This window comes from Astatotilapia calliptera, chromosome 23, assembly GCF_900246225.1.
Source record: "Astatotilapia calliptera chromosome 23, fAstCal1.2, whole genome shotgun sequence".
NCBI lineage: Eukaryota > Metazoa > Chordata > Actinopteri > Cichliformes > Cichlidae > Astatotilapia > Astatotilapia calliptera.
Window position 1 is genome coordinate 69,983 of NC_039323.1, and position 26,126 is coordinate 96,108.

The 26,126-nt window shown below is 42.9% G+C and overlaps 2 protein-coding genes across 4 annotated transcripts; both read right to left on the minus strand.

Moving 5' to 3' along the window:
• Nucleotides 1-7,080: 7,080 nt before the first annotated feature.
• LOC113016241 (chloride channel CLIC-like protein 1) lies at nucleotides 7,081-15,128 on the minus strand. Of its 3 annotated transcripts, none has more exons than XM_026158922.1 (12): nucleotides 15,062-15,128; nucleotides 14,701-14,872; nucleotides 14,485-14,592; nucleotides 13,534-13,644; nucleotides 13,172-13,393; nucleotides 12,907-13,047; nucleotides 12,703-12,802; nucleotides 12,306-12,403; nucleotides 11,630-11,776; nucleotides 10,932-11,492; nucleotides 9,767-9,793; nucleotides 7,081-7,611 (listed from the first exon to the last, which is right to left on the minus strand). In XM_026158922.1, exons 2-12 carry the CDS (start codon nucleotides 14,830-14,832, stop codon nucleotides 7,516-7,518), a joined length of 1,743 nt encoding a protein of 580 aa, XP_026014707.1. In that variant the 5' UTR covers nucleotides 14,833-14,872; nucleotides 15,062-15,128; the 3' UTR covers nucleotides 7,081-7,515. The 3 variants fall into 3 exon arrangements, with proteins under 3 accessions (XP_026014707.1, XP_026014706.1, XP_026014709.1); XM_026158921.1 differs by having other exon boundaries at nucleotides 14,965-15,115; XM_026158924.1 differs by lacking the exon at nucleotides 9,767-9,793 and having other exon boundaries at nucleotides 14,701-15,115.
• Nucleotides 15,129-15,628: 500 nt separating this feature from the next.
• On the minus strand, nucleotides 15,629-25,333 carry ftsj3 (FtsJ RNA 2'-O-methyltransferase 3). Its single transcript, XM_026158920.1, has 21 exons — nucleotides 25,118-25,333; nucleotides 24,876-24,981; nucleotides 24,111-24,157; nucleotides 23,922-24,001; nucleotides 23,683-23,782; nucleotides 23,259-23,453; nucleotides 23,017-23,132; nucleotides 22,723-22,827; nucleotides 22,512-22,612; nucleotides 22,264-22,350; nucleotides 22,029-22,175; nucleotides 21,706-21,841; nucleotides 21,383-21,576; nucleotides 19,820-19,940; nucleotides 19,610-19,691; nucleotides 19,324-19,474; nucleotides 19,059-19,156; nucleotides 18,357-18,459; nucleotides 16,532-16,715; nucleotides 16,356-16,450; nucleotides 15,629-16,264 (listed from the first exon to the last, which is right to left on the minus strand). Exons 1-21 carry the CDS (start codon nucleotides 25,182-25,184, stop codon nucleotides 16,009-16,011), a joined length of 2,571 nt encoding a protein of 856 aa, XP_026014705.1. The 5' UTR covers nucleotides 25,185-25,333; the 3' UTR covers nucleotides 15,629-16,008.
• Between the last annotated feature and the right edge of the window lie 793 nt (nucleotides 25,334-26,126).

Sequence of the window (26,126 nt, forward strand, 5' to 3'; positions counted from 1 at the left end):
ACAAAAACCACTCAGCTCACAAGCTGTAACCACACTAATGGCACTCTGGCCCAGAGCTCACCTTTCCCTGGGCTTAAATACTGTTAATTACTGATGTGAGTCAGCTGTGTAACAGGGAAAGGTGGCACCTCAGGCAGAAGAGGTGGTGGGACACGCCCACACAGGCACCTTCAGGAGGAGGCCCTGCTAGGGCCGTAACAAACACTATAAAAGCCAAGACGGCACACAACACAGACACACTGAGCTCGGCCTGAAGAAGGCGAAGGAACGCCGAAACGTCGCGAGGAGCTCAGTAGATGTGCATTAACCCAAGATGGGCAATTTTTTGAACTGGGGCAGGGGTACCACCATCCTGTCCCACGGTGGAGAGTGCATCTCAGGGAACCGGCGATTGCTGGTGCCCTGATCTTTTTTCAACGCCCTAACCCTATTCTCGCAGTCGAACTCGTCTGGGCTTCACCTTCCCACTGGCCCCTGTGTCCTTCTCATAGTGTCCTTTGTTGTCTTGAAATCTCCAGCAGACACAGTCTGTTTCTTCTCCGTTGATCTTTTCAGTATTTTCCTTTTAGATTAAATCCCAGCCTGGCAAAATATCCCATTCAGTGCCTTTAAACAGTTATGTCACACTGTTCTTACCAGCCTGCAGTTCACCGTGCATCTTTTCATCACGTGGTTTCTTCTTCTCTGTTCATCCTTTCAGTCGTCTCTTTCAAGATTACTCCAAGCATGGCAAATATGCTGCTGCTGGTATCGTCAGTGTGGTTTCAGTGTTAATGGTTCAGTTGCACTGTCTTTTGCCTGCTGTTAATTCTTCAAGTCCACGATGTTCTGTCGGTCTTCATCAGGAGATTAACTGTCCTTTGAGTTTCTTCTCAGGATCGGGACAAGTGGGAGGTCAAGCTGTAAAATTTTAAGCCAAAATCTGGCCTATTTCCTCCCAATTCTGTTAATCTATGGTTTTGCCGCTGTACTCAAAATTCCAGGTTGAGAAAAGTCCACCTTTATTTATTTGTAACCTGTATTGACACACTAAAGCATACCATTAATATCCTTTTCATTTCTTTTCTTAAAACCTCCATTCTGCCTAGAGTTTGACTCATCTCTCTCTCTGGGTGCTCACTTGTCACAGTGAGTCTCCTTTTATGGGCATGCAAAGTTCCTGTCACACAAACCATTTCTTGTCACACACACACAGCACTCAGAGCCATATTTCCTGTTTCTCTTTCCTATTTTACAACCTAATCAAACTGTTTAGTTTTACTAAGTCTTGATCTAAAAACAATGCACCCTTGTTTCACGCACACACACTTTTAAATATACTAAATTCTTTGCATTTGTCAGCATTCACATCACAGTCTTCAGTGTGCTCAGCAGAGCTCTTTCAGACATCAGGAATCGTCTCACACACACCGCCTTTTTCTCTCACACTTCCACTTCTGCACGCACTCTACTATCAACTTTCATAGTGTTATTATTATTTATTATTTTGTAGAAATCACACCCAATCACTCAAAGCCTACTACTCACAGCATTCACACACTTAAACTGTGACAAGAGTTGAGGAATATACTCAAAACACGCTTTCCTAAGAGTATTTTAGACATGCCTTTCATAATCAGAAAGAGCAAGTCAAAAAGAAAAACAATTGAAACCTCTATTATTCTCACCGCACACACAAGAAATTGAAAAAATAAAACACACCAGCAATTATTGCTGGAGAGAGGTTACTACTAAAAGTAATATGTTAGTCTTAAATATATACAGTGCACTCACTATATATATATATATATATATATATATATATATATATATATATATATATATATTGTGGGGATGAATAGAAAAGTGTTTTACCAGCATAATATAATCTGCAGTATAATCATTGTTTTAACAATGTAACAGATAGCTTTAAGATGGCCTTAAGATGTTTATGATGATGTTAACTTTGTATTTCAGGTGCAGTTATAACTATTTTATACATATTGCATATCTGTGCTTATTTGAGTTGATGTTCAGGTTCATTAATGGTTTTGAGCTTCATCTAGTGAGAGTGTCTAGGTGATACATGCTGAGGGAAAACTAGAACATAGAAGGAATTGCAATACATGCTTACAAAACACTTATATCAGGTCATTTTATATTAAGGTTTTAGTAGAGGTTCTTGGTTAAAACATTTATTTAGTAGAAGACATACACATAGTCTCAGTGAGCCTCTGGTCTAGTGAAAGGTCAGAAGTGCAAGAGGTGACAGAAAGAGCATTTGAGGACGAGACACAGACAGTAGGAGGTGAAGAGGTGACACAAAGAGCATGTGAGGTCAACACGTACACACACATTAGTTAAGATTTATTTAGAGAAGAGATTAGTTATGTCTAGACAAGAAAGAGGAACAATTCACTTTGAGACAAGAACGGAAAGTACCAAGCCATGAAAATAGAAGATGATTTTCTGGGTGAAAAGTCATGATGATGTTGATCTGATCTATGTATGAAATGTACCGGTGACGCATGAAGGGGCGTCAGTAAACAAACCCTGATGTTATAAAATAATTGTTTGAGCTTTAGTAAGTCGAAGATCAATTGCTGTTTCCAGTGAATCTTCCCACGTGTGAATTAAAATCTTCGTTTGACTTCACCTGGCCGGACCAGTGTGGTTATTTTTCGATCACCTCTTGTACCCTTTCTCAATTTTTGAATCCTAACAATATATATATATATAAATAAAACACCCAGCACGCCCCTGCGGGCGGTTTATCCTTCCAGCTCGGGTCCTCTACCAGAGGCCTGGGAGCTTGAGGGTCCTGCGCAGTATCTTAGCTGTTCCCAGGACTGCGCTCTTCTGGACAGAGATCTCCGATGTTGTTCCCGGGATCTGCTGGAGCCACTCGCCTAGCTTGGGAGTCACCGCACCTAGTGCTCCAATTACCACGGGGACCACTGTTACCATCACCCTCCACATCCTCTCGAGCTCTTCTCTGAGCCCTTCGTATTTCTCCAGCTTCTCGTGTTCCTTCTTCCGGATATGGCTGTCATTCGGAACCGCTACATCGATCACTACGGCCGTCTTCTTCTGTTTGTCTACCACCACTATGTCCGGTTGGTTAGCCACCACCATTTTGTCCGTCTGTATCTGGAAGTCCCACAGGATCTTAGCTCGGTCATTCTCCACCACCCTTGGGGGCATCTCCCATTTTGACCTCGGGACTTCCAGGTTATACTCGGCACAGATGTTCCTGTACACTATGCCGGCCACTTGGTTATGGCGTTCCATGTATGCCTTGCCTGCTAGCATCTTGCACCCTACTGTTATGTGCTGGATTGTCTCTGGGGCATCTTTCCACAGCCTGCACCTGGGGTCTTGCCTGGTGTGATAGACCCCAGCCTCTATGGATCTTCTACAGCTTGATGTCATCCATGTACAGGAGGTGGCTGACAACTGCTCCATTCCGTAGTCGGTATCCGTAGCCAGTCTTGTTAATGATCTCACTGAGGGGGTTCAGGCCTATGCAGAACAGCAGTGGGGACAGAGCATCTCCTTGGTAGATCCCGCACTTGATGGTGACTTGTGCTATGGGCTTGGAGCTGGCCTCTAGTGTTGTATGCCACATCCCCATTGAGTTCCTGATGAAGGCTCTTAGGGTCCTGTTGATCTTGTACAATTCTAAGCATTCCAGTATCCAGCTGTGGGGCATTGAGTCATAGGCCTTCTTGTAATCAATCCAGGCAGTGCACAGGTTGGTCAGTCTGGTCTTGCAGTCTCGGCTGACTGTTCTGTCTACCAGTAGCTGGTGTTTTGCGCCTCTGGTATTCTTGCCAATCCCTTTCTGTGCCCCACTCATGTATTGACCCATGTGCCTGTTCATCTTAGCCGATATGATGCCTGACAGGAGCTTCCATGTAGTACTGAGGCAGGTTATTGGTCGGTAGTTGGATGGGACCGGTCCCTTCTTGGGGTCCTTGGGGATCAGGACCGTTCGACCTTCGGTTAGCCATTCCGGGTGTCTCTCGTTAACTAGCAGCTGGTTCATTTGTGCTGCCAGACGCTCGTGGAGTGCAGTCAGCTTCTTCAGCCAGTAGGCGTGATGGTGCTGTCCAACTCTTCATACTGGAGACCCTTTCTTGGATATCTGCCACTGTGATGGTTACTGGACCCTGTTCAGGGAGGTCGCTATGGTCTGCCCTCAGATCCACTAGCCACTGAGCATTGCCGTTATGGGTTGCGTCCTTCTCCCATATGCTCTTCCAGTATTGCTCCGTCTCCAGTCTTATTGTTCCCTTGCCACTGAGAGTACACCTTTGCTGGTTCTGTGGAGAACAGCTGGTTTATTCTCCTGCCTTCTCTGGTGTACCTCCTCAAGCGTCCTGACTCCTCTTTGCCATAGCATTTATGTTGTACCTTGTCAATCTCTAGCTGTGATAGCAGTCCCTTCTTTCGAATGTTGGAACACTGAGCTACTAGTTGTTTCACCGTCATTGTGGATGTTGGGTATCGAAGAATCCATAGGTCCCCTCATCCTATTCGTGTAGCCCCTTCCGCCAGGGTTACTTGCGTAGTAGCATTCCAACAACGCCCTGTTTTCGTCTCTTGCCCACCGATGCCTTCTTGTTCCAGTAGCCCAGTTGTCGTCAGGGTGCCCTGGTTCCTCAACACCTGACGCGGACCTTGTTGATCCGGGCGACGTCCGAGCCGGCATGCCTTCATATTTATCTGTCTCGCTCATGTCTGCGGTAGGCTCGGTAGGCTATATATATATATATATATATATATATATATATATATATAAATTTAAAAAAACTCAGTCAATTACTATACATTCACTACGGCAGCTCAAGACTTTATTTATAGCCCTCTAATAAACATAAATGGCGTCTTAAACACACATTCAACAATGTTTGCAGCAGTACTTGTAAAACCAACTGTGGTTTAAACAGTTCACTGCTTACTAATTTGCATTTTCACACACACCATCTAAAAATAGCAGCAGACAGTCAGTGCATTACTGAGTCGACACACAACCTCCTCTCACACCAAACTCTCTTATTTTATATTACAAAGACGTCTTATATTTACAACCACTGTCAGATCTGTCAGCTTTAGCGCCTAAACAATTTCGACAAATTTAAGTTAACGGTCCAACCGATAAAGTCCAACTTTCTTGTGATCAATTAACCAGTATCTGTCCAACAGTTTCTGGCCTCATCTCTAAAATCCCTAACTCAATTTAAAAGCGTCAACCAACCCAAACTTTGCCTGAAGCTCTATTTTTGCCATTTCACAGCCAAGGCTTACCCCAAAGTTTTAAGTTAAAGTTACATGCCCGAAGTCCAACTTCTGCTGGCCAAAAAAGCGCAAACTACCGTTCCAAACGGTAAGGAGACTCTAACTCCTAGTTATTCTGGAGTGCCCCAAGCTCCACAGTGACCAACTGACTATCCCTCTTCAAGGACAATGCCTAAGCGTCCTTGGCATTGGCAAGCGTTACCTCTGAGCACTGCGCTTCCTATCAGTCCAACTGACGTTCTTGAATAATTTATAATACTTTGGAACAACAGTAAAACACCCAAAAAAGTGTAAGACTGAAGCAGGTCCAACCTTATAACCAATAGGGGCTCCAACCCCAAACAATAACCAAATTCCCTAATATACTAAAAGCAGTCCAACTGCTTTCCACGGTCCAACCGTATTAAATCCTTTAGCGGTCCAACCGCATTCAATCATTTAAATCCTCAGTACTGTCATGAGATTTTCATCAAAATCAAACCAGACATTCACCAGTAATTTCAGTGAGTAGACTTTAATTTGTAATGTCCAATTTGGCACACTTTGGAAATAATTCAACAGGTAGTGCCTTACCTTTGGATAAGCCGGCTTATGCCCTCTCACTTCGACCACTGGCACTCGTGTCTGCCCGTCCGACCACCTCAGACCACCGAATTTCTCCGTCTACACCTTCTAATTCCCTCCCTCCTCAACCACCGGACGAAGCCCCCAAATGTTAAGGTTCAAATATTGAGGAAGGAGAGTACAAACAACCAGGTCCAGAAGAGCTTGGTCAGACAATTGATTTTAATGAAATACACTTACACGACTTAATCAAAGCATAAACAGATATTTTATACCATCAGGGCTTGAATTTAATGACGCCCCCTCAACGTCAGATCCATTTCATACATAGGTCAAAACCACAATGACTTTTAACACAGTTTAAAAAGAACATTGTCTTCATCTTCATGGCAGGTACTTCCTGTCACTGCCGGATGCTCGCTTATCATCTTGACACATCAGCAGCAGTTCTGCGACAAACTGCTCTTTTGCAACCCTGAGCAAAACATGATTAAACTTTCACCTATAAATGATTCTCTCTAACTGAGTGTGTGTGTGCTAACCACAATTGTACCCTATTTCACCTCGCCGACTAGCTCCTGACCTCTCACCAGACAGAGAGACAGAAGCCACTCTCATATATGTAATAACCGAACTGAAACTATGTATATGTTGAATAAATGTTTTAATCAGGAACCTCTACTAAAAGCTTAATCAAAGAATATAAAAGTATAAAAGACAATTTGAATAACCTAGTTATTCACATAGCCTCGTCCAAACAGCTCCTCAGAATAACCTGCACTTAGACTCTGCTTTCAGTTTCACTTCTGTAAAAGGCACACTCTGCAAACCTGCAATTTCCTGTCAGCCTGCAACTTAGTCTTTCTGAAAGACACACACACTGTTTAAACATCTGAATGCAATATCAATACTGTAGATTATATTATTAATGCAATGGTAATGATGATGATTATTAACAATAGCAGCAAAATAATTTCCCTGATCTCCACAGCTACAAAAATATCCGTTCGGAAAGACGGAGCGCGCACGACCATACCCGGCTGATAGCACTCCCGCCCCGCCGCATCATCGGGTTAAACCAGCACCGCCGACAGAACGAGTGAGAGCGCAGCTGGCACAAAACACGGATCGCTGGATGGCCAGTTATTCATCAATAATATGTAGCAAAACCAAAATGTGTGGTAGCATTTCTTCAGAAGAATAAACATAAAAATATCGTAAAGCCCAGTGACAAACAACATTAGTAATAGTGTATTTATTTCCACATATTCAGAACTTTTTATTCCTTAAAAGTCCCCAACAGTTCCAAAAATGTGGCCTCAGTCAGGCTCTAGTTAAAAATTCAAAACATCTTTTTTAATTTGCAGCACCGACTTATTATACAGCTCGTCAAATATAGATCCAATTTTAACAACGATTCGAAAGAGACCAAAAAGCACACAGGAACACCAAACTGAGTAAACAACACTGTTCCAGCCTGGTGCTACATGATTTCCCAAACGTTTTGCCAGCGGGAAATCAGAATTCACCAGGAAAACACAATTATCCCGAGCAGTTGTTCCTCATGGATAGCCACATACGGGTGACCGCACAGCAGCAAACAACCACACTGCGTGGTGGTAATCCCGTCATCCTGTTAATTCACTTTAACACCATCTGTACATCTGTCAGTCAGATGTATTCATTATTTCCACCAGTCTCCTGGACGGGAGCTTTAAAATTTACAGAGCGTCGCAGTGAGGAGTCTTCAAGTGAGGCTTCTGGGCGCTGCAGAGAAACAGAACAGAAATGCATTACAAATTAATTACATATTAAAAAGTACCTTTTAGCAGCAAATAATACACTCATAAACCAAAGTTTATAATTTAGCCATTAAGAGATTTTCAACTACATAAAGATAATAATAATCACAAAACGTTAAACACATTTGGAGTTCAAAGTTATCATTTTAGTTACCACAGCGGGTAGCTCCATGCTTAATTTGATACAGCTGTTTACCCATCAGCATCAAATGTGTCTCCTCCTTGGATCAAACCAGGGAACTTGCAAATGTGTAAACTATACAACTATGAAGCCACTAATTATTTGCTGCAAAACGTCCTCAAATGAAAAAAACAAAACGATGTAATGAAGATACAGTCGCTGACATGCACTTTATTGCTGCGTATACTGAGAGAGCTCCATCAAGCTCACCAGGGGCCCGTTCTTCGTACGTCGCTTACTACATCCAAGATCAAATGACACATCCAAGATCAAATCATCGCGCTAACTCTGAGCTCGCTATTCCGGTTCCCCGAACACACCTGTTGTCGACGATTAGTATAGCTGGATGAAGTAATGTGAGATCACTGGGTGGCCCAACAGGGGCTACGCATCGATAGTAGAAACATTGATCGGCAACCCTTTGATTGGTCGGCGAAAATGTCGAAGGAGCGCGCTCGGTATTCTTCGGCAGCAGAGCAAGAACTCTTGAGTGAGGGATTTTAGGAGTTTAGGTTTAGGGATTTTAGGCTGGCAGAAAGTTGCTGACAAATTAAACTCGTAAGTAATTTAATAATAACAATAATAATGGAGTGGATCTATATAGCGCTCTTCAAGGCACCCAAAGCGTTTTACAATGCCACTATTCAGTCACTCTCACATTCACACACTGGTAGCTGTCACAGCTGCCCTGGGGCAGACTGACAGAAGCCAGGCTGCCATATCGCGCCATCGGCCCCTCTGGCCAACACCAGTAGGTGGTAGGGTAGATTTATCATATCACACTATATTATCCAATATTATATTACATTATATTATATTACATTATGTTATATTATATCCCCTTTCACATTAGAGCCACAACAGGACCCACTAGAACATGGGAACAAGTAAAAGTGAAATATAAGAATATTCTACAGAATGGTAATATTTATCACTTATATTGCTTTTCGTCTCTTGGACAGAGACCCTGAAATAATCTGTTTGTTTGTTTATAACAGCAACCAAGAAAAGGGGCAGCGCAAAAAAAGACAGGTGGTGGTCCTGCACCCCCTCGTCAACAAGTTGGTTAAGTAAATAATACCCTCACGGGAAAATCGATATCTCTCTATGAGCACACTGTCGCGCTGAGCTAAAGGATCCTGTCTGTCCCGCAATATACGCTGGATTCTGAGGACTCTCCTTATCAATCTTGCACCTTCCGCAATGGGTGGCTCGCGTATACGGACAGGACATGGCTGCGACAGGCTTCCCAAATCCACCTTCGCTTTTATAGCCGTGGTCTCCCATCTTGATTACACGAAGTAAATTGCAATTACTACTCTGAAATCTGAATTACATCTGTAATAATCACATACATGTAATAGAATGTTAATAGTACATTTCCCTTTTTTAGGAAATGACCTGTATGTATCTGTGTGACATCAATAAAAGGATCAAGTGCTGCATTATCTTTAGTTACATTGATGTTATTTATTTATGGTACAACAGTGGTAAAATATCGCTGTTGCTTTCGTATACATGAAGCGGAAATACCTGAGTGGCCGCGATCTAATCCTGTTTACATAAAGTAAACCTGCTCCCGAGCAGGTTTACGCTTACGGCTCTGTTGCTATGACAGCAAGTCCCGGATGGGCTTCGAAGAACCGAACGATCCAGGATCACGCGAAATCGTCAACAGTCAAATCCGGCTAACTTACTTAGCGAGGTACGAAGAACGGGCCCCAGGATTGAAATCCACTGTTGTTGAACAAACGTCAGTGGTGTGGTAGCAACAGAAATCTAACATATACAAGGCAGAAAAAAAGCAGTAATGATAACGCATTACTGGCTCTACATTAACAAAACTAAGACAAACTCAGCAGGTATAAAAGAAAAGAAAAGAACAAAAGACAAAAATGCAGGAAAAATGAAATGTTAATGTCATTAAATACTTTGTTACCAATTTATGTTGCATGTGAATATTCACCTTCCCGTCCATGAGTGCATTAAAAAAATAAGAACAACATTAGTCTCTGTTAAAAACCACTGCTGTGTGTCTAATTTGGTTGGATGAATATTAGGGCTGCCACGATTAGTCGACTAGTCACGATTACGTCGACTATCAAAATCGTTGACGATTAATTTAATAGTCGACGCGTCTTTTGAAGCTTTGTAAGACCCCAAAAGACGCAGGAATAAGTAGTAGGATTTAAGAGTGTAATAACGGACTGAAACAGAAGATGGCAGCACTGCATGTACAAGGATGCCAGCTGCCGTTAAACCCAGAAGAAGAAGAAACTGTGTCCCAGAATTCATAGCGCGGCCCAGCTCAGTTTCCAACAATGGCGGCAGCTAGTTAGTTTTAATATTACTCTTATTATTCTTTCTGGGTCACAAAATAAACGTTTACCATATTTTCAGGCGAGAATGTAGCTGTGTAAACCTCAAATATCTGCTCAGTTTATCAAGACACCGCATATTTTCAAAAGCGCTCCGACGTTTTCGGAGACGTCTGTTACCCGCTAGCTCGATAGCTAGCCGGGGGCAAGGCTCACTAGAGCCCTGAGAACACCAGACTCCCGGCAAATCGTCTTCAAACCCACCGCCGTCTTTTGCTACTCAGGTTAAACATGACATATGAGTCACTTTGATAACTTAAAAATGTTATTGTTTGGCTTTTTTCAGTATTTTATTTGTTCCTGAGTAAATCGGTTTGGCTGAGATTAAAGTTATAGTTTTTACACAGCTGAGTAAAGTCAAGCAGACAGCTGATTATCAGAAGTGTGAGATGCTCGAGAATATACTGCGGTGAGTTTATTAAACTCCACCGAAACAATCTACAAATTTCATTAAAATTTAATAAACTATCATCTTCTCTTTATTTTTAGTTAGCACATACCTGAAACACTTAAAGCTGTAAGCTAATGATATATAAGAGTAGATGCATGCTGGCGCAATAAGCTGCAGGTTTTACATTCAATGGATGCATGATCTGATTAGTTGACTAATCGCAAAAATAATCAGTGACTAGTCGACTATCAAAATACTCATTTGTGGCAGCCCTAATGAATATAAACAAAAATCTAAAAAAAAAAAAAAAAAAAAGGGGGGGGGGGGGGGCTCACCTCATCGACAGGCTGCACGTCTGGGAGCTCAGGTCTGAGCAGTGCAACATCTCTGTCTGGTTGATCTTGAGAAAGGTTCTCATTCCCTTTTGAAGTTTTATTCTTCGACTCAGACGAATCTGACCGAGCAGCTTTTGGCTCCGATTTGGCTTTGTTTTCACCAACGCTGTTATCCTTTGCTGCTGGTGGCCGTTCTTCTGCTCCCCGCTGGTTTTCTGAATCTGGCTCAACAGACGGATTCTGGTCTGCCTCAGGAACTTCCTTGGCCCGCTCAGCGTCCGGCTCATCCTCAGCAGTTCCTAGAGTCTCGACCCACTGCCTGTTGGGTCTCCTCTGATGCAAGTCATTCCTGTTTAATCTGGCTTCATCAGCTCTGTACCTTAGGGCATGTTGCTGTTGAGGTGCATCCCCTCCTGCAAAATGATTGCAGTCCTCAATCCTGAGGCGAGGTTGAGCTTGCGGTTGTTCCAGCTCTGGTGGTGGTGGATCCCTTCGAGGGCGGCGTAGAGGTGCCATGATGCCATGCTGGAAGGCTGCTTGCACACTTCCATACATGAACACCTGTAGAAGAGTCAAACATATATTTATTTATACAAAGCAAAGACATACAATGTATTGCTTTATTAATGCAAATAATGCTGTGTATACAACGCAAGCTCCATAATGTGAATTAATGTGAAAAAGGGGACAATTTGTACCACAACGGCGATCACGATAGTGAGCAGGACTGGGATCTGCAGGGTAACTGGTAGATCTTTGAGGAGCGCTCGAAGAAATTCACTGATTCCCTGTCCGAAGTGCTTCAGTGGCTCTGTGATGAAGGTCGTAATGGTAACAGAGATTGCCTAAAAAGAGAAGGATGTCTAGGTCATAACAAAGTCCAAGCGCATACCAAGGAACACAGTTTGGCATGGTAAAAATATATAGCAGTTAGAACAAGGTAGACTGGTTGCTGGGTAAAATCGGTGTAAAGAAGGTGCTGTACCAAAATCCTCCTGGTGACAACTTTGGTTTTTGCCACAGTGGCTGTTTTTTTTCACATTTTGTCTGCAACAAGTTGCCAACTAATAGCCGAGCAGTTGCACAACTTGAAAAAGTGTGACACAAACTGGACATGGAAGCAAAGTTGTGCTTCAGTGCTGCAGCCAAGATGTTTCAAAATGCAATTTCAAAATTTGTACTTTTTACTTCACAACTGGAGGTTGTCGTATGGTCGTGGGCAGTGTGTGACTGGCAACTTGCTCGCTCACTTCTACGCTGTCAAGATATTTGTCACATGTCCAAAATGGCAGCCAAATTAAAACCATGTGTTTAGTGGTGATGTGTCCGCAAAACCTCAATAACCCTTAACAGACATTCCAAAGAGTGGCCTACCTTGGTTGGAGGTACCAACAGGATGGGATTAACCATGAGAACTTCATAGTATCTCTTACAAGGGTCATCTTGAAGAGTCCAGGTGCTTCTAAACCACTCTGCAGGATACCAAATACAGGTCCAAGCTTAGGCAGACGTTATGAGCCAAATACGCTTAATATATGCAAAACAGCAATGCTGGAGTCTAAAACTGTTAAAGCAGCTGAGACTTCAGAGTTTGCACAATGACTCCACAAGGACTTAAATTCCTCTCCATCTCATGGCTGTGCAGTGAAACGTATTTCAAAATGATATTTAATACGCTCTAAAAAGGAATGTTTTTCTCAGCCAGTTAATATTTTAGATGCAAGAGGTTTTCACAGAATGCCGTGACTGTTCGTGCTTGGTGATTGCATACCTTTCAAACTGTCACTCCAGTCAATTTTCTTCACCCCAGTGCATTTTGCATTAAAGCCTTCCATCTTCACTATATTATTTTGATGCTCAGCAAAGGCAATCTGAACAAAATATACATATTTATTAAAAACATTGTATTTTACAATCAAAGCACTGAAATACAGCTAAACTGAAACCACTGAAAGCTGCAGGAGCTCCTATTTACCTTGTACAGGTAGAACCAGTTCCAGATAATACTAACGAAGAAGCAGACGGCAAACAGTCGTCGGAACTGCACAAACCAGGAAATCGTTGTCCACAGTTCGGTGCTGATAATGGCTACTATAATCAGGATAAATGACCCGATCTGGAGGAGAGAGCAGAGTACAGTTTGAGTGGTTACAGAAAATAGAAACCATTAAAGCACAGTAGAAGCATTAAGAAGAGTCAGAATAGAAGGAAGCCAGAGGTAAAAGCTACTAAAAACTTACTTTTAATACTGTGTCCAGCTCCACCCCAAAGGTGTCTTCAAATCGCCACTTCCAGGCCTCATAATCATGCGGTTTAAGGTCCACGAGTATCTGACTGATGGCGTTGTCCAGAGCGCCTGTTCTCCATCTGTCTTCACCCTCCAGAAGTGTCTGGATCTCTGTCATGGCTTGTTTGGACAGTTTGACTTTGGCATCAAAAAAGACATCTGTGGAGTCACTGGGCTGGGGAGAAATTAGAGCAAGTGTCTTAAAATTGCAATATTTATGACACTTGGCCAATTATTGAACCAGAGAAAAATTATGGCACAATATGTTCAACTAAAATCTCATAATTCACCATAAAACATGAGATGACCACCTACCACACCCACTCTTTGTATTTCCTTCAACAGTCTGCTCAGAAATCGCTTGAACACTGGACTGCATGTTGGCTGTTGTGAGATGAGCTTGATCGTCTTCTTTTGATCTTCATTCTGAATGAAGGAAGGTGGTGTAACGATATGAAGGATATCTTCTTGGCACACTTCGCCATAATTTAAACATCTCAGCCTACCCGAGTCTTGTTGCTGACCCACTGATGGCTGTTCTAGAAGTAGTAACAAAACTCAAATCATGTATAATTGGTTTCTTGTACATTCAGTGATGATCTCAAGCCAATAGAGCACCTTTGGGATGTGGTGGAACTCAAATGTTTGCAGAACCTTGTTGAACATAAGACCGCTCTGAATGCAAAAGAGGCTCCAACACAGGACTAACAAGGTGTACCTAAGAAAACATGCACAGCGAGTGCACATGTATACATAAAATGTGATTGAATGTGATAAGCTAACTTCGTGATGACACCATAGTAACAGCCTGACTTTTACTATGGTAATTTCCTGATACTCTTGATGGTCCAGTATCTGTAAGTCTGACTCTAGTTAATAGAAAGTGAGAGGCTTAGAGTGCGGCTAGTCCTATCCCTGATCCTCAGATCATACTTTACTTTCTTTTTAGAGGCTACATTTCAAAAGTCCCTTAGAAAAAACTTTCCAGACTCCTTAAACCTTCCACACAATTCTGTTTAAAAAGGTACATGAAATTGTTTTCTAAGCTTGAACGCAGAGCTTGACTCAGGAGTGTAAAACGTGTCAACAATTGTGCTAACAATGAGAAGAAAGTAATAAGCCTGGAGCCTAAATACTGTTAGACAAATTGGAAATTGTTTTTCAGTTCTACACCTTCAATTAACTCATTCAATTTGAATGGGGGAAAACTTATATTTTGAAAATATGAATATGCATTGTGCCTGATTTATTATTCAAAACACCAACCTGTTTCTGTAAGTCCTCCACTTGCTCTTTGCAGGACGTCAGCTCGGTCTGGCTAGGGTCCTGATTGTACTCTCTTCTTTTAGTGCCCACGTTGTCATAGCTTGCTGGCTGCGATGCAAATACACACTCTTAATGAAAGAGCTGGACAACACAACGTCTTCACAGTGATCAGAACCGTGTCAAATGTAGCTGGGTCAGAGTAAACAATCTCCCAACCTCAGTAGGCTTCCTCATCGTTTTGGTGCTAGCATCGTAGTTGAGCATATCGTAAGGGTCGAGCCACTCGTTGTCCTCCTGCTGGCCCACGGCAGTGAGCGACAGGCTCCACAACAAAGCAATAAAGAACATCCTGGCCGGGAGAAGACAGGCTCCGAACCAGAGTTAGATCCTTGACAGTGAAAGCAAGCACAGGTGTGCACAACTTTAGCTAGCAACGTTAGCTAAGTTTAAAGCTAATTTTTAAAGCAACTTTAGACTCACTGAATAAAACGTGACGTTTAAGGTAATATGACAGGTTGAGGCGTGGGTCACATATTAAAACTAAACCGTCTATACTGAACAAAACAACATAACAGACCTTTCCGCAAAAGGAACCGCTTTACTGTACAACCGCGTGACGCAATTTAAGTTTGAAGGCTCATGGGTAATGTAGTTTTGGGAAGAAAAAAAAACAGTCCATTTTGGTAAAGCCGTAGTATTGATATTAAAAATCAGCTCAACCACACATGCAACTTCATAAGTAAACATACAGGAGCATTTTTTACAATTACACAAACTGAAATACAGATAAAGTATCAGATACTAGAAATCCTAATAAGTGCTTGAGCAGATTTGCTTTCTTACACTTGCATTGATGCACACAATTTGGTAATAGAAATTTTAAAAATGTAGTTTATTTATTTAGGTCACAGCAGCATTAGTGTTTCTCCAGCATGACCGAGGACACTGAGCAGATGTTTCTGTGCAGGTCAGACTTCAGGAAGTACTCGCGCCTTTTTGAAATAGAAAAGACGTCATTCATCAGGTTGAGTTCGCTTCCTGCTTGGCCTGTGCAGTCTAAGACAGATGTTTTTGCACTTTTATAGCTGTGGCTGCATTAGACAAAGGATGAAATGTTTTTTTTGTAAAATGCTTGAACAACCAATCTGAACAAAAACTTTATTGCAAAGATTGGTATTTACACGAGACAAACATTTATCAATAAACTTTTACTGCATTTTACAGTTAAGCTGTTCAGTGAATCCTCTTCCTTCCAGGGGGTTCAAGGCAAATCAGCTACATCTTCACAGAGACGTATACATAAAACCTGGATGTCATATCTCCCAGACATGTCTGAGGTCTCCAGGGCTTTAAGAAATCCAGCAAAGGTTCCAAAACAGAGACTCATGTTTATTTTGTCTGTGATACAGGAGCCAAAACTGAACCATCGTAGTTCACCAAGCTCCACAAATGCTCAGTTATAACACGAGTCCAGGGAGTTGAATAATAATAATAATAACGACAAGCAGAAACTCAAATGCATTTTCATTTTCGCCCTTTACCACTCTTCACCCCTTTGCCACCCTTAGCCTGTCGTCCCTTTCCGCGCTTTCCTTTGCCTCCTTTAGCACGTTGTTCTTTTCTCTGCATTCCCCGCAAATCTTTCTTCATGCGCCCGTCCACCACCTTGAAGACTCCTTTGACACCAGGAGGCCGTCTCACCTTCTTCCCAGCGCCCTTTTTGCTCACAACGTATGTTACTTCTCTCTTTTCTTTCCCCAAGCCGGCTTTCTTGTATATACTGAAAGAAACACAAACAGTATTGAAATTTTCTCCTGGGTAAAACAGCCAGTTAGTTTTGTCTTCACAGCCCCACAGATGTGACAACATACCTCTTCAGCTGAGCCATCTTCTCCCTCTCAGAGATGTCCACTGTGTTGACAACCGCTTCTGCTTTCTTCTTGGCCTGCTCCATTTTTTTCAACGTCTTGAAAAGAAACAGCGGAATTAATACATTCGGAAACACACCGATTACTTCGAAAAGCTCCTCGGGCTACAAGTGTTTTACCCTTCTCTTCTTCCTGGCCTTGGCCTCAGCAACTCGTTTGATTGGCCGAGAATTGATCTCCTTCCATTTTTGTTTGTATTCCTCCACCATCTCCTTGGTGACCGGCACCGGCCTCTTCCGGTGTTTCCGTTCATCATCGAGGAACCACTCCGGTACTTCCCACGGCTCGTCAGAGGTGGCGAACCTGAAACGGCATACACAAGGTGTTATTCGCGATCTTCACTTATTCCAGCAGGTTTAAGCCTTATTTGTCGAAAACAAATGTTAACCCGAGTATACGCATCGTTAGATGCAATCAGCAATCTGAAAGGCAGATTCTTTTCCATTAGTACCTATTGGGATTGACTCAGCAAAGTTTTAGGTCATAGTACCTGGTACCACTGCTCGACTGGGGTTCCAAGCAATCCGAGCAGATACTAAAATGTGACGCCGTCAGAGTGCGTGCCACCGATTAGCTGGTCAGTGGCGTCACTCGATGAGTCGCAAGAGCGTCTCCTTCCAAAAAATCAAAACTGCCCTTTTTGAAACCCGAAATGGCTACAACCCCCCCCCCCCCCCCCCCCCCAAAAAAAAAAAAAAACAACGCCATGGTCCCAGAGTCTGCCAAAAAGCCACAGATGGAGCACCAGGTATTAGGGCTGTGCCATTTGACCAAAATCTCCATATAACAATTTCTCATCCCGACAACAATACAAATCACAAAACGGTGCATTTTCTGTAAATTCTGTGAAACTCGGGCAACTCGACCTGCGTGAAGTGTGGGCATCGTGCACCTGGAGTCGAGTGTTTTAACCGATACATAAAACTACATTTTTTTAGACATAAGTTGTAACGGTCGCCATTTTCTTCTTGAGTATTTATTACATGGCGTGCTGCAGGGAAAAGCCATGTTCTAACGTTTGAGCCTAAGGTTTATTTTGACCACCTGACGGCTCTTTTCTTCTCATCCATAAACCCTCTCCACACTCCTTCACATGATTCTTGCGTAGGTGGTAGAAGAGAAAAACAAGATACTGCCGTATACGGGTTTTTTGTGACACCACGAAACAAACGATAGCGCGTAACATGAAGCGACAGATATTTTCCTGTCAACATCCGACATATTTCATCATATAGAACAGCCCTCCCAGGTGCATCAACACTTTGACATCCACCTTTGTTATAGCGTTCGTGTTGTATACTAATAAGGTCACAGAACGCTCAGCAGCATTATTAATAATAATAATAATAATACATTTTATTTGAAAGCGCCTTTCAAAACACTCAAGGTCACTGTACATAGTAGAATAAAAGCAACATAAAAGCAAGAAGTTTACAGAATCATAAAAGCATAAGACATAAACAAATAAAATAGCAGAGTGGAGAGGTTATGTGGGATAAGCTATTTTGTACAAGTGGGTTTTGAGTTTGGACTTAAAGAGAGAGAAGGAAGAGATGTTTCTTAAATCAGGAGGTCGGGAATTCCAGAGTCGTGGAGCAGAGCAGCTGAAAGCCCTGCTCCCCATGGTGGCAAGACGGGGGGGAAGGGACGGAGAGTGAAAGGGAAGAAGAAGATCTGAGACAACGAGATGGGGCGATGATCTTGACCAGGTCAGAGAGATATGGAGGAGAGAGATGATGAATAGCCTTAAATGTGTACAAGAGTATTTTGAAATTGATGCGATATTTGACCGGGAGCCAATGAAGCTGCTGCAGGACAGGAGTGATGTGGTGGACAGAAGGGGTCCTGGAGATGATACGGGCAGCAGAGTTCATCGCTATGATGACAACCACGGACATTTGCTAGTTCTGGATTGTAATGGAAAAAGATCCAAAGCACACACACCTGTGGAAGGAGCTGTCCACCAGGTCCCTTGCCCTCTTCTTAGATGTAGCGATCTGAGTGCCGAGTGCCAGGCCTTCTGGACTCAGGATTCTAGCTTTCTTACCTAAAGAAACAGTCAGTCATCCAGAGTTACACACACACAGGCTAAAAACAGAATATAAGCTCTAAAGCATGAGATAGGACATAGACATATCAAATATTGCTGAGATGCAATGATGCATGTTATTTAACTTAAGAGCACTTTTATTGGAAACCATGCGGGTTATTCAAATGAGTTTTCAACCCAGCTGTGGCAGCAGCAGTGCAATACTTCAGGTTACAAAAGAGTTTAGAGGTGCAACACCAAAATGGATGGGTGCCAGCACGCAGCACCGTGCAACAGGGGGCGCTCACCAAGCATGAAAACTGACTGACTCTTCCTGAAGATGGCAGACTAAAGGTTCACCACTGAGTGCAAAGATGCACTGAGGAAGAGTTTCAGCACTCGAAAACTGACAAGCAAACAATTTAGAAGATTGGAGAATTATGTGCTGCCTGGCAAAAGCATAGTTTCTTTGTAGGGCTTCAAACGTAGGGCTTAAGATGAGCTCTGTCAATTGTTCTGGAGCCCAAATGTGCATAAATAAAGAAATGTCTATATGCAACATTTAGATGATGACGAGAAGTGTTTGGGGATGCTGACGACCTCACTGTCATACTCACTGGTACTTTCGACAGGAACAACCTGGAAGTCGTCGTCATCATCGACCTCTCCTGATACTCCACCAGCCCCCCGGGCCTGCTTCATTCTGGTAATCTCCCTAAAAGGAAACCGGTGAACATGTTACCTGTATATTAGCATTAATGTTAAGAACAGTTTTAAGAAATTGGAAATATTGCAGATTTCTTTTCAGTTACGCAATCAAACTAAGCTTATTAATTATGTAACACACTGGACTAAAGAGAGCCACACTTAATGTGCTTTTACGTTTCATCATCGCTGCTGTCATCCGAGTCACTGTCACTCTCCTCTGCAGCTTCCAGTGATGGTCCTGCCTTTTCCTCCTCTGGCAGAGCAGCTTCTTGCTGCTCCTCCTCCTCCTTTATGTCTTCCTCAGCTTTCCTCTTTTTGCCTTTTCCTAGAAGTAAGAATACATACAAGGATAGCTACTAGCCCCTCACAAACACAATTTCATTTAAAGCTGTGAAAAATAACATGTATGTGAACGTGTGAGTGTGAAGACATGAACACGAGGAGGAGAAACACTTCACACCTGACTGTTTAGTCCGGAGCCACTCGGTCTGTTTGAGCTCGCTCTCTGCGTCTCCTTCGAGGCCAATCTCAGAGAAGATGCCCTACGGGTACACAAAGCACGGTGAAAGATCAGAAATCAAGTAGGAAGCAGGTGCCACATCACACAGCGAACAGGTGCAGCAGAAGAATACCTGAGCTTTAGATGTTGTGTTACGAGTCAAACACATACCTTGCTGAACCACAGGTCGGCCTGTCGCTCCATCTTCTCATCTTTTCCCTCTAGCTCCACCACCAAGCCACCATCCTGCTCTTCATCCTCCTCCTCCTCCTCTTGGTTGGTAAACTTTACTCTGAAAACCACAGAAATGAATCGTGAACTTTGAGGTCTTCTAGAAAGGTTGGGCTTTCTTTCTGGTAAAATAAATAAATAAACAGACTTGAGCTTCCAGGGAAAAACAGTAAGCATCAAACTTGTGGAATGACAATAACAATTCTAGTAAATCAGTCTAGTTTGAGACCAACTCTGCTAAAAATAAATTTGTACTCACTGAACATGTATACTAGGGGTGGGTTTTAATAATCGATTCATTGATTAAAAGTGATTCTGGCTTGGATAACGTGATATCGATTCATTAAAATCCTGAATCGATTTTTTATATAAATATATTTTGCCCAAAATTCCAGAATCTCAGGTGAAACGTCACAAATTTTGACAACCACCAAACATTTAAAACAGTAAATGAGAGCAGGAACACGGCTTCTGCACAAAGACGTAAACACAAAGCGTGGAGCCGCCAAAACATCAGAATCAGTGAGATGTCGTCTTTCTCACCGACGACACGGTCGGGGCTGAAAGCCGACAGCTCGCTGATTCTGATGTTTCGGCGGGTCCGCGCTTTGTGTTTACGTCCTTTTTGCGCTGATTCTAAAGCTGTTAGTTTTATCTCTCTCCAAACAATATTGACTGAACCAGCAGCAAAAGAAGATCCAAACTAAGCTTCACATAAAGATCGTCATGAATTCACTGACTTTTGCTGTTTTGCTTCCACCAGGATAAAATCACACTTCATGCACAGCTCTCTCTCTCTCTCTTTTTCTCAGTGTACTTCAAGAACAGTTTCCCGTCTATCCCCGAAATCTGTTTTCTGCATTATTCGCTTGCTTGTTACGCACAAGTCTACCGTTGTTCACAGGCTGTCGGCCGATGTTTTTTTTCCTTTTACTTACTTCCGAAAAGAAAACCTAATTTCTGCCGTTCAACAGGCTTCTGAACAAATTTAAACTTTTTAAAATTATACAAAATGCAAAACGCTGTGTCTGTAATAAAACCGCTGTAACTTCAGAGGTAATGTTCATGTGTTGATTAATGGTTTTCTTTCGTTTCTGATGTACTGCAGAATATTTTTATAAAATCCAGGCCAGGAAAATCACCTTCATGTTTTTCTGTTTTATCTTCAGCTACTTTGACACAAAGGCCTCTGTTGTGATGCTCACACCTTTGATAAAGTCTGGAAAGCGTCAGCTTCCTTTAGATACAAAAATATGTAAATGTACTGATCTGAATTATAATATTTCTGACTGTCAAAATTTCCCAGATTTAAATCGAATTGAATCGAATCGATTCAGGACCTTGTGAATCGGAATAGAATCGATTCTAGAAATCAGTGACGATACCCAGCCCTAATGTATACATGCTATTCAGTGCTTAACACCTTTCTAAAGAGAACTCCTACAGAGCCAGGCACCACATCACCAGTACCTCAGAGTGCTTTTGCTCTGAATGGCCTCTTACTTCTTTTTTGGCGCTTTCTTTTCCAGCTCCTTTTGTCGCCGTTCCACCTCTTCCAGATCCTCGTCATCCAAATCAGATGCCAGTGACATTTTATCTGCATCATCGCCATCTTCATCGGAGAGGTGAAAATCATCGTCTTCATCTACCAGAGTGTCCGCTGCCTTCATGTCCCCCTTTGATATGTCAACAAGCACCTGAGGGACCGAGAAATTAACATGAAGCCGCTTCTCAGTGATAAAGCTCGTGGGACTTGAACTCTGTGGGAATCAGCGGTATTCTGATCTTGAGTTTGGTGCTTTAGGGAAGCAGCGTGTGACGTTTACCTTTTTCTTCTTGATGGAGACGAGAGAGAACAAGGACGAGTCCTCGGTGGAGGCGATGGACACACCCGGTAGATCCATCTTCAGCTCCACTCTCTCTCTCTGCTTCCGCTGCTCCTTCAGCAGTTTCCTCTTCTTCCTGCCAAATCAGCAAGAGACAGTTTCTTGGTTTGCCCCTACAACTGCATCCGTGGCAAAAGCTAAGAGAGGTGAAACTAAAAGTAAAGTGTTGCTTCTCTTTAAGGCAAGATGTACCTATCAAGACAAAGTAGGAAAGATGAGGAATTAATGTCACCGAAAACACAAAAAACTAAAGCGGTTCATACCGTTTGAGCTCAGCCACCTCCTCAGCTTTCAGCTCTGCCAGCTTTTTCACCATTTCTTCCTCCTCGTTGTCCTCACCACCCTCCTCTTCATCCTCCTTCTTTCCTGCTTCTTCCTCTGAATTGCTCCCTTCTTCATCCGAGCTTAAGCTAAAAACAATGTAGAGATGATTTATGTGTGACACACTTTAACAAAGATTTAATATTTAAATTGCTTTTTCTTTTCTTTTTTTTAAACCTGATCTCCTGGTCGAGCTGCTTAGCCTCGTCTTTCAGTTTCTTAGCTAGGTATCTCCTCAGCTTGGACCTCCAGTTCAGCAGCAGGCTGCAAACGTGAGAAAAGACATGCAAACACGGCCCGTGTTAACAACACTTCATGCTACAACACGTTCTCACACCATCTGATGTATGTGATGTGCAAGCACAGTAAAGTAGCAGCAGCTTACTAAAGCACAAACGTGGCAAGTGAGAGATGGAAAAGCTCACCGGAGTTCTTTGCGGCCCAGGACTTTGATGTCACGACAACACTCCTTTATTTCATTGCTGGTTGCTGAGTGAAACTCCAGATCAGGATTGTTGAAGGTGATCTGAATGAGACAGAGCAAGAAAAGCACGAGTTTTCTTCTTAGTTCTTATTCTTAACAGGACTGTCTCAAAGCCCCCCCCACACACACACACACAAACAAAAAAAGCTCACCTCACTGGCTTTTCCCAGAAAGTCGACTGGGTTCTCGGCTTTCAGAAAATCGGTCACCATGAAACTGTGGTAGAGCGTCAGATCTCCATCTGTATATCCCTCCGCCTGCAACAGAAGAAGAGCTGCTTCATCACTGATGGTTCATTTCTGGGCTCAAATGTGCCTTAAAGTAAGTCTTAAACCTTGTGACTGATAAATAAAACAAAGTGTTTAAAAGCTAAAACTTTTCATAACAGGCAATCACAGCCAGCTCTGACATGCTTATCGTGACCAAACACTTGTCAGTATACATGCCTTTGGCTTCTTTACAGGGATCAGCTCCTTCACAGTTTTGGCCTGCACCTCCACCTCTTTGAATGCATACTTGGGGTCAAAGAACTTGCTGTCGATTTTGTCCGGGGCAACAAAACCTGATGATGACGACAATGGGGGAGGTTTAGGTGAGGTTTAGTCAAGAACAAGGTCAAAATTAAGGTCATTATTTATTGTCTTCAAAAAGCGAATGAAATAATAAAGGTTGTGCTAATGACACCGACCCTGACAGATGACAAAGATCTCAGCAGACTCATTCCTGGATGCCTGCGGTTTGGTGGCCTGCACCTTCTTGAAGAACTGCTGGAAGATCCAAAGCAGAGGCTGGTAGTCTTTGGAGCGAAACACCTTGGTGACAAAGGTGCCTCCTTTGGTAAGAAACTCACAGGCCAACTTCAGAGCCATGAGAGTCAGGTGAGCTGTGGGTGAAAAAGGGAGGATTTCAAAATTAGATTTAAATACCAAATACTGTGGAAAATGGACATGAACTAGTTTAGGCACAACAGAGACACAAAATCAAAGAGTGGTAAGGATGTATCAAAAAAGAACCCCTTACAATCCTCTTCAACCAAATTAAATCATTTTGGACATATTGTGCGAATGCTGTTTTACTGCAGTCTGATCTCTAGACGTTTTGTCTCGACTCACCTTGGGAAAAGGCATCGTGCTGCCAGTTAGCTCCCACATTTGGGGCTCCATCGTTTAACACAACATCCACTTTCCAAGTCTGAAGCTCCTTTCTGAGAGACTGTACAACGGAAAGAGTGTCTCATCAGTTAAAACCATGTCACAAACATAGCGTTGGCTGTCCACATCTGTACTGTTGAAATATCATCTCTGATTTTATGTTTTTTCAGTGATGCTGTGAACAGCAGCAGCTTTCTCACCTGTCTGCATTTCTCAGTGGTGATGTCTTCTTGAAGTGTCACCACGTTGGGGATGGGTTTAATGGGGACCAAGTCAACACCTGAGAAGAAGAAACCACTCTTATGGGGAAGTATTGTCACACACATTACAGGTGCTTTAGAAGCATAACAGAAACAGAGCCATTTATCATTGGAGAAATTTGCACTCACCGATAATCAGACTTGAAACAGGCATAAACTTAGACGCTACCTGCAACCTGGAAAAGGAGATTTTGAATTCAACTTTGATTATTTTGCATAGTACAAATCACTCATTTATCCGTTTTCGCTTCCGTCATGACGTATTGTACCGTAATGTCATTTCTGTAAAGCTCGTGCATTTTATCTTGTAATCACAGCAAAAGAAAGTCTGTGATTATAGTGAACCAGAGTCATGCTCACCAGAGAGGAGGTCGAGGTTGGTCACACACGGTCCTAAGTTAATGCAACTTTACACAAACTGCAACTGTACAATCACCAGTCAGCTCCTCTTCCCTGACTTTCACCCCCTACTTTCTCCCCTCTCCCCCATACTGTCATTATATTAATGCTGCTATCCTGTATATATCGTACTTACTATTGTTTGAGTACTTGCGATTATTTTATTGCACTTTTTATATTTTACATTTATATTTATTATTTATCTTGCACCAAGGGAGTGGCACTCCAATTTCGTTGTACTCTGTACAATGACAATAAAGGCTATTCTATTCTAACACTTCTGTCAACGTGGTCGCTCTTTTCTCTTCTCTCTGTCCCTGACTCAGCTGCCACTTGTTATAACAAAGACCTTTGGTGATCGTTCAAATGTGACAGAAGCGAATGACCAAAGACTGCAAAGTGGTCAACTGGCCAGCTTCCCCCCCCCCCCCGAGGGGTTACTTCTTTTCCTTTTGTTACCACACACGACGGCATGTCTGGTGACGGGATGCTTACCACCCTCCAGGTGCAGCGCACAGATCCACCAGAGCTCGGGCTTTCTGCAGAAACTGGAACTTACGGTTAAGCTGGATCAGTTTGAAGGAGGAACGAGAGCGATAACCTAAAAATTACACAAAAGAGGAGATTTAAAAGATTGCCAGCAGTCTGCAACCCACACTTTATATCGATCGGAGCTTTAGCCGGCTAATGCTAATATCACGACAGTCTCGAGCTCGTGTTGTTTTCCGGTACTCTACCTGTTTCTTTGGCCAGGTGGTAGAATTTATCTTTCCGGGTCTTTCCGACCTTAAGTTTCTTCCCCATATTTGCTGCTTTACTTTTACGCCGGACCTTAACACACAGATATGTCACACACTCAAAACACCCCTCTGCCTATGAAAACAGCACGTGTACACGTGCCGGCGCAGGACTACGACGTCACACTTCTTCTTCTTCTTCGGATTTGTTTGTTAGTTTCGCGCATGTTTCGCCACCTGCTGTTAACAACACATTACTACGATATCTTAAATAAAATGCATTATTATTATTATTAATATCCATCCATCCATTCGCTTCCGCTTATTCTTTAAAGGGTCGCGGGGGGCGCTGGAGCCTATCCCAGCTGTCATAGGGCGAGAGGCAGGGTACACCCTGGACAGGTCGCCAGTCTGTCGCAGGGCCAACACACAGGGACAGACAACCATTCACACTCACATTCATTCGCACATAGTGACAATTTGGATTAACCTATCCCTACAAGCTGCATGTCTTTGGATGGTGGGAGGAAGCCAGAGTACCCGGAGGGAACCCACGCAAACACGGGGAGAACATGCAAACTCCACACAGAAAGACCCCAGCCTGATGTTGGAATTGAACTCAGGACCTTCCTGCTGTGCGGCAACAGTGCTAACCACCGTGCCACTGATTATAATAATAATAATTATTATTATTATCATTATTATTATTAATGCCATTGCTGCTATAAATATATCCAGTTATATGGACAAGATTAGTACTAGACACACAAAAATAGCTCATGTTTATGAATTGCTATTGAGGGAGAAGGACTGTTCTTGTCATGCATACAGGCGATCGTGGCTCAAGAGTTGGGAGTTCGTCTTGTAATCAGAAGGTTGCCGGTTCGAGCCCCGACTCCGACAGTCTCGGTCGGTGTGTCCTTGGGCAAGACACTTCATCTGTTGCCCACTGGTGGTGGTCAAAGGGCGCCAGTGTCCGGCAGCCTTGCCTCTGTCAGTGCGCCCCAGG